We start from the raw sequence: 8,841 nt of genomic DNA, 5'->3' as shown, positions 1-8,841 counted from the left end.
ATTCTGTGATCTACAGTATCAAACGCAGCACTGAGATCCAACAGAACCAGGACTGATACTTGACCAGAATCAGTATTCAACCTAATGTCATTTAGCACTTTGACCAGAGCTGTTTCAGTGCTGTGATGAGGTCGGAAGCCGGACTGAAATTTATCAAGATTTCCACTTTCATTTAAAACGTCATGAAGCTGGTGAAATACAACTTTTGCAATAATCTTGGAAATAAAAGAGAGGTTAGAGACAGGTCTATAGTTGTTCATTATAGAGGAGTCTAGAGTCCTTTTCTTAAGGAGAGGCTTAATAGCAGCGATCTTTAGTGACTTGGGAACATGTGTACTGTCTTCTACCATGTGCCTTTTAAGGTATGACTTATCCTAAAAATGCTCCTGTAGCACAGAGAGTTGTTTGTCCATTCAGAGACACCATAATAAAATGATGGCACAAATATGGTAGCTGCCTTTTATTTGGACCAACATCAAGTACATATAAAGATCTCATTCCTAGAGAATAAAACTTTAAGTTATTTTACTAAACTGATTAGATACCAATAAAAACACGGTTTCTAATGATATATAACATTTTTCTGTCATTGACCTTTAGTTTTTATTACACAAAGCAATTTTAAAGTTATTTTCTTTTCTGTCTTTTTTACACACTTGTACAGCTCATCCTTTTTATTTCGAAAATTTATAACGGAAGTAGCGTTTTGCCACAAGTTGAGTCGGTTTTATTAATAGATTTACCGGAAATGGATCGTTTTCCTGCCGGACACTTGACGACTGTGTTTTCTGTTCCCTGGGGCTACACTGTTTTCAACGGGACTCAACTTACTACTCACTAGACTCGCCATGGCCGCTTGACCCAAGCTGAAATTACATCCTTCCGTTATCATTTGTTCGCTTTTGCAAAACTTTTCCAGACAGTTTTTTTGGCGTTCGTCTCGATTTTATGTTAATAAACAAAGATGCAACCCCCACCGAGAAAGGTGAGTTTTTGCCGTTGTAGCCACCGAAGCTAACGTTACTTCGACGAAGTGGTGCATATTTAATGGTTGGAAATGTACGCTTTGTTGCTTCTCGTCTGCTTTAAACGTTGAACTTCCACTGTGAATCTACAAATATATCATTGCTTGTTGTCTCTCAGGTCGAATTGGTTTTTAGCCATTTTTAAAATCTCTTCAAAGGGGGGAAAAGTTGTTTAAAAAACACCCCACGAGCCGCAGTTTTTCTTCTCTTTTGGGGGAGAATAGCCCGTTAACGTCCCCCGTTTCCTTTCCAGTGGAGAAACCGTCCAGTTAAAGACAGAAATGTCGCAATAACAACCCAATTCTACATCGGTTCGGCGCATGCAATCAAGACACAACTTATAACTTTACTAAGATGTTTTTACACATAATCTAACAAATAATCCACTAAGCAACAATTATAGTAAAATATCCGCGACAAACACAACTGATTTATTAGGAAAAAGTCAAATCAGGCAAAACTGCGACATGTTTCTTGTTTAGTGTTTGCAGATTGTTGTAATTTGGAGCATTTTTTTCTTCTCTCTCATGAAAGCATGCGGGGGAGAAGTTGTCAAAAAGGGGTACTTAAAATCCAAAAATAACTGAGAGAATTACAGCTTTTGTTAGTTTTAGTGTTTAGTCAAATAAATAACTGATAAAAACAGAAATCTCAGGAAACTCAGACTTGTGCGAAAATATGTTCATGTGGGATCATATTTCAATAACATGGGCCAGCAGCACAGACCATTAGTGTCCCAGTAAGTTTGGGAAATATCTCATCGTTGATCCAGTCACATTAATGAAACTATTCCTCTTTATTCAGAAGCAACGGTGGCTGCACATGTGTTTATTAGTCTTTTATGAACGCGTTTGAATTGGAAAGTGAAGTAAAAATCTGTTTAGTTTGCATGCCTGTGCACAAGAGATTTACACTATAGATATGTTTTAACCCTTGTAGGACCGTTTTGTCGTTTTAGGTAATATTTTTCCCTCAGTTTTTTTGTCCTCCAATGACCGACAGTTTGGTAAATTGAAGCAACCAACAAGGATTAATTTGCAGTTATTTAGATTTAAAGCACATAAGTGACAGGTTTAATTTAATGTAATTTATTTATTTCACCAGGCAAGTTTTTCTGGGGTTGTTTTTCTAGACTGTGTCTCTTATTAACTGTATTATTTATTAACATTTAATTCCAGTCTGTCCCATCAGTTACCGGTAATGACAGCTGGTTACTGCTCCTCATATCATTTATATCAGTCCAGTCAGAGACGTCAACTCTTTCCTGGTTAACGCTACTGATTCATGGTTCATTTTCATTTCTGAATCACTCAAAAGTTATTATTAGCTTGTTTATAACTAATAAAAAAAAGATCAATGAAACACCAGTGGATGTTTAAAGTTCGCCCTGTGTCTTAATTGTGCTGTTTAAATTAATCCAGTATTAGACTTGGTGGTGCAGGTCCAAAGAAACCTGCTGTTTTTGGTTTGAGCTCAATTTAAATCAGACATTAATTAGATGTTTTATATGCATCCACGTGTTGCTGCTTGGGTTGCTTTGTGTTCTCAGTACTCAGTAAAAAGCTGCATTTTTTGGTCCAGTAAATGCTTTATTTAGTTTGAAATAGTTGTTTAAAACAATGATTATTTGTAGTGGAATTTCTGTCTGCAGGATGTTTTTAGTTGCTGGTTTTTGAAGGATTAGAAAACAGTAATTTAACTAACAATAAATTTTTTTTATTTCCTGAAAAAGTTACTTTTATTATCTGTTATCTGAACAACAGCTGGAATCTAAAAATATTCTGCATAAGACAAGATAGCAGCATTAGTAATAAATGTGGAATTGATGACTTCTTGTCATCTGGCAGAAATCTAGACAGGATCTGTGTGTGTGAATATAAACTCTGTACAATCAAATTATTGCAGTCAGATAATAAATATGATGCGTTAACACTTAAAACTCCTCTAGATCTCCGGCGCCCCTGAGTGGTGTCGCTTATGTTGTCAATCATTTATCAGGAACGGTAGTGTGTAACTCAGTGGGGTAAACTGTGATGGATAGCTTACCATTTAGGTGATCTACAGAAGTTTTCCAGGCATTTATATTCTGTCCAGGAGGTTTACAATCCAGCCACTAAATGTAGTGTTTATTCAGAGACTATCTGGTAAATCCACAATGATCCATGATAACACCAATATTTATCACATTTCCATCATAAAAAGATCACTATCACTACTATGTTGCTAAGAGACCTCTATTTAGACCTAGAGATGATGATGAAGACACTTCCTGTCAAACTTTCCACCAATCAGAGAGCTTAAATTGATGGTAATGTCCAATCAGGAGCATCCAAAGATCAACAAGTGAGCAGAAAGTTCTATGTGTGTCTGAAAAGTAGAAAAATAATGCTCCTCTATGGCTGGAATAAAGCCAAGAAGACGTTTCTGATGCACGATGGCACAAAAAAGCAGCTGAGCTGGAGTTGGTTTAGTGAGGATAGAAGGTAAATAGTAGCAGAAATAACTGGAAATTAAGAAAAAGTATAAATATGTAAATAGTTTCTGTTGTGTGTTTGTTTCAATGCCAATATTTTTTCTCCTGAAAGCCAAGACTTGAGAGAATGATGTGCAGATGAGAAAAAGCTTGGTCACTGTTGATCTGTGTGTTATTTATATAAAGTTCTGTTAGTAATAAATTCTGTTTTCTTCTTCTGGTCGGCCTTTATGCTGCTATATCTATTGATACATTCATTTTACATCATTTTAGCCTCATAATCTGATAACAGAGGCTGTCCTGGAAACATAATGTCTACATGCTGACTGGGATTAGAAGCTTCAGCTGGTACAGGTAGTTTTTTGTAGAGAGAGAGAAAAAAAGGCAGACCTTTAAAAGCTTTAAATGGCTTGGAGTTTTAAGGGTTAAATTAACCTACACAGGATGCTTCAGACCACCAGACATAGTGCTCTCCTACTTTTTGTGGTTACTAGAAGTAAGGCCTGGTACACACATAAGGATTATCAGGCTGTTTTTGTCCCGATTTTGCCTCTTACCGACCAAGGATAGCAAACGCCCAATTATCATGAGTCTGATAAGACTTTCCTGTACAGTTATCATTTGGTCAGAGGTAGGGCTGCACAATTATGACCAAAATAATAATCACGATTATTTTGATCAATATTGTAATCATGATTATTCACTGTGTTTGGAAAAACATGTATTTTTATTGCACCAATTATAAACAAACTATGTGGCAACAATTTCTATTGAAAAATTAAACTTTAAATTAGAATAGATGATAAATGATGAAAAAAAAAAAATACTGTTAATGTAAGTTATGGGGCTAACAAAGATGCTAAATTAAGAGCCGTTCGGGAGCCACAAGAGCCGAACATCCCATTACTAGTACATATAGTTGTAATGGATGCTACCGTGGAGAGGCATGACTCGAGAAAGGCAAAAATTGATGAAAAGACAACATAAAAATGTTTAGAACAACAAAAAAATTATAAAATTAAATTCTTTAGTCAATATTTTCATTGTTTTTCAATTTGTTTAATTTTATAAAGTGTAATCAGTTTTTTTAATTAGGAGTCTGCAACATGTCACAACTTTTTAAATATTTATGTCCACACTCTTCATTAATAAACATTAATATCTGACAGTTAGCCAGCACTGGATCGTCCAGCAGCAGCTTTGTACGTTTCATTTTCAGCCTGGTCATGAACCAGAGGCGATCCTCTCTGAACACAGCCCTGCTGCGTGAGGACCAAGCCTCTTCTGAGTGCTTTTGGACGGGTGAGGGGTCGACGCAGCACCCAGTCCTCGTTGAAGAGTAAATTACGTTTCTTCCTGTCAGTCTCCAAAAGTCTCCAATATCACCAGAAAAAGTCACTAGATTTGTCGCTAGTTGCTTTTTAGAAAAAAAGGCGAGTGAAAACTCGTTAAATATAGCGACAAAGTCGCTAAGTTGGCAACAATGACAACTAGCTGCCGACTGTAAAAGGTGTGTGCCCTTTAATCAGCTTAATGAAGCCTTGGCCTTGTGTTCACTCCCTGGTGGTTGGTAGACTACTGGTTGAGAACGTGTGTGATCAGAGATGCATGCAGCAGAGCTCGCATTTTTTATGTAAATATCGTTGACGATCAGGTTAATTTAACTGTGGCCACCAAAATCATGATCACAATGAAAATCCGAATAATTGTGCAGCCCTGGTCTGAGGTGTGTTACGAGCAGATTTGTCCCGATAATTGGCTCCGACACGGGCCGTAGCCGAGAATTGGAAATATTAAACCTTCATTATTTACGACCCATTATCTTCGTATGTTTGAGGAAAGCCGACAACTCATGAATTGTGACTGCGTGGATGGTGACGTGTTAATAGTCCCAAGACCACCATCATTCCCTCGTCCTGTATATCTCTTCCATGCTGGGTTGTTGTGTTTTCCGGTTGTTGCTATGTTTCTCCTTCTTGTCATGTTTCACGGTCTTATTGTGTTTTAGTTCTGTCATGATTTTGGTTATATTTCTTGTTTTTGTCATGTTTAGTTCATTTTTCTCTCATGTGCTGTGTTTTCTGTCCCTGGCTCATTAGCTCACCTGGTTTGATTTTGATTCACTTCACCTGATCTCAATTTGTTCCTCTGTGTATACATACCCCATGGTTTTCAGTTTGCCCTTGTCTGATCCTTTTGGTTTGTCCTTGTTGTAGGGTTCCCTGTTTAAGGAAATAAACCTTGTCCCCTGCATATATATAAGATTTCTGATAACGAGAGAGGAAAACTAATAAATAATGTCTCACTGTGTGGAAAAGACTGAGATCTTTCTTTTTTGACTTAAACATTTCTTTCCTAATTAATTGACCTATTGCATATCGCGACAGGCCCACTTGTGGAGCTTTTTCACACACAACCTGCTCAGTGTCGGTGACCTGCTCAGCAGAGTTTTCCAGCTTCATTGAACATTCGCTGCACAGGTTTTACACGTAGCCGTTGACCCTGGTGGCTGAAGTGGTGAAAATGTTCCAGATGGCTGATCCTTTCGCTCCACTTTGAAAACAAATGTGCCTCCGCGTGGCGCGTCGTTTACGCATGACGTCACTCAGGCTATGTCAACATGGCACTGAAGCCGGTTCAGGTGTGAAAATGGTGGCGAAAACTAGGAGAAATACTTCAACATCCCCACGACACCGCTGTAGTACATACTACAGGCTGTGGGGGGTGTTAAAGAGTAACACTCCAAAGCTAGAGCAAAACAACGCATGTGCAGATAAAGGCTCACTGCGTGTTGCAGGAAATACACATTGGAAGCAGAGAAGAGAAGATAGCTGAGGATTCACTGCGAAGCAAAAGAGAAACATTTCTTTGAACTAATGAAGTTAAGCTTCTTCTTAAAAAAATACTTGACTACAAAGCATAAAAAACTTGAGGAAGGGTGGATTCGGAATCGATGTGTGTTCATCACTTTGACGTCATATCCTCGAGTTGTGCGGCTTTGCTGTACGCACAATACCGCAGACGGTAGAGGACTCAAACCTTTCCACTTTGGTACCTGGCTTCAGACATGGTCGGTTTCATGGAGGCTAATTCCTGGCTTCGTGGGGATGAAAGGGTGGTTTGCTGAAATACTTTTGCGGTTGTACTGGGACGGCCCCTCAGAAAGAACACATGCATAGAATTACACTAAATAGATCTGCGCTTATGGATCAGGCTCATTGTCACGGTACTTGATCTAGAAATTTCTTTAGTATTGGCACAGATACCGATACTAGTATCGGATTAGTGCATCCCAAGTTTTAGGCCTGTTTATTCAAACATTCCCCACAAACTTAGAAGGAAGACTTATTAAATGTCATCCTGTTATTATCATTTTATTTACTCTGTTATTGTCTATAAAATGTAGATATATTTGGACAAGTATTTATTCATTTACTTATTTAATTTTTTGTTTGTTTATTCATTATTACTACAGGATTTAAATAATAAAAAAAAAATAGTAAAGAAATTGAACTACAATATTTTTCCTTTACCCTGTTATGACTGGTCCTGATGTCCTGGCTGAATCTTACCGACTGTATGTTGTTCCCCCTCAGGTCCGGGTCACCCAGGAACTGAAACACACTCATGCCGAGCAGATGAGCCAGTTACAGATCAAACACCAGACAGAGTGTGACCTGCTGGAAGACCTCAGGTGAGCAAACTGAGGGCGTGCTGCCTTCCAGGTGCATCGCAGGGCAGCCACTTTGACATTTTATAGAATTATGCTACATTTATTTTATATTTGAAATAAATAAATATACACCAAAAGAAGAAAGAAGACCGGACATAAAATGCTGTCTTTCCCATCAGGTTCTCTTCTTTGAAGGCACCAGGAAATCCAGAAAAATCATGTATATCCACCAAAACTAAAATATTTGCTGGATTAGTGGTTTTGAGTCACAACAGCTGTGTGAACTCATGACACGAATCGTTGCGTAAAAATGAACACCTGCTGCAGTTTATGCGACTGTCTCAATATCAAGTCTCATATTGAGTGAAAGGGACTGACATTAAATAGACGGATCCGAGCTGTGTTTGTTGGCCGATGAGGAAGTCTGCCCTGGTGAGCGGCTGTCAACTGTTTTCCAGCTCGGCAGATATCAGACTGAAGTTTCATCATGAGGTACAAACATCAGGAGCAGATGAATGATCCTGCAAACATTTCTGCTTCTATCTTTGTTGCTCAGGCCTTTGCAAACTCAACAATAAATCAACCTGTTTCAATAAATGAGGGACAGACCACTGCGAGAGATGCGATAGGTAAACAGGCTAAGCCGTCGAGTGGTGACAGCAATAACAAAGAGAGACATCATGGAAATGAAATGTAACAGTGGCTACTTTCTAAAGTACAAATAAGCTCTGTGTAGCAAAGTTCTACGTTGCTGCTTTCTGAGCATCAGTGATGTTGATGGGTTTTCAATGTAGTGAGTCTCTAGGACCTACAGACGGCGATTTGAGTAGGTCCTGTAAAACATTCAGTCCAGATTTGAAGATGTAGTTTTTTATCAGGAGCTGGTCTAACGTGGTCTAGGTTCCCAAGAATTCAGTGCAATCACCCTTTAAACATCTAGCAAATATCAGCATTGTTTATTTTAATGTGTTGACAACACTTTAGTAAAGTTCTATCTGACATTAGCTCTGTTGTTGGCTGGAAACCGACCAATCGGAGGATAAGACACATGAGCCACAGTCTCCGCCTCCGGAGTGTCTAAATTCCAGCAGCTGAGCGAGCGAGGACCATTCAGCCGAGCCTGCAGGGACAGAAATGAGAGTGCGTTGGTCATCGCCGTGAGGATACTGGTCCACATTTGTGTCTGCAGTGGATTGATGGGTGATTCTCTGCTTGCAAATATGGTGTTATTCCCTCGCAGTTAGGGCTGGGTATCGTCACTCATTTCCTGAATCAATTCGATTCAACAGATTTTGATTAAATCTGATTAGATTCAGTATCAATTCATTTACAGCTAGTTATGTAACATAACCTGTTTTTCTTGCATTTTAAAGACGTTGTCAGATATATTTTTGTTTTTGTAAAAATCTCTTATCTGGGAGTAATTAGATTACTGTAATAACATCTACATGCATTTTTGAAATACCAGAATGATACAGTGTTTCCCCAGATCCACAGCTAGAAATGCAGTGAAGCAGAAAAAAAAAAAGAAAAACCCACCCAGGACAGAAAAAAGTGAAACTTTTTAAATGTCCTGATGAAACTGTTTCATTCAGTGAAGTTGCTCTAAATAGTCTTAAAGTTCAGATCTCAGATAACGTGTGATGTTAATAAAAACTACAAAGAATACT

At 38.3% G+C, this 8,841-nt stretch overlaps 1 protein-coding gene across 1 annotated transcript in view; it reads left to right on the top strand.

Moving 5' to 3' along the window:
* The first annotated feature begins 777 nt into the window (after positions 1 to 777).
* The window catches only part of LOC121654010 (F-BAR and double SH3 domains protein 2-like), a 49,200-nt gene continuing 41,136 nt past the window's right edge, over positions 778 to 8,841 (top strand). The window contains exons 1-2 of the mRNA XM_042007836.1: positions 778 to 985; positions 7,095 to 7,192. Of these exons, the coding sequence (XP_041863770.1) occupies positions 965 to 985; positions 7,095 to 7,192 (119 nt within the window). The 5' untranslated portion in view covers positions 778 to 964. The remainder of the gene's footprint in view (positions 986 to 7,094; positions 7,193 to 8,841) is intronic.

Source organism: Melanotaenia boesemani, chromosome 15, assembly GCF_017639745.1.
Source record: "Melanotaenia boesemani isolate fMelBoe1 chromosome 15, fMelBoe1.pri, whole genome shotgun sequence".
Taxonomy (NCBI): Eukaryota; Metazoa; Chordata; class Actinopteri; order Atheriniformes; family Melanotaeniidae; genus Melanotaenia; species Melanotaenia boesemani.
Note: the sequence above shows the minus strand (reverse complement) of the source record. Positions and strands in the feature narration are given on the sequence as shown.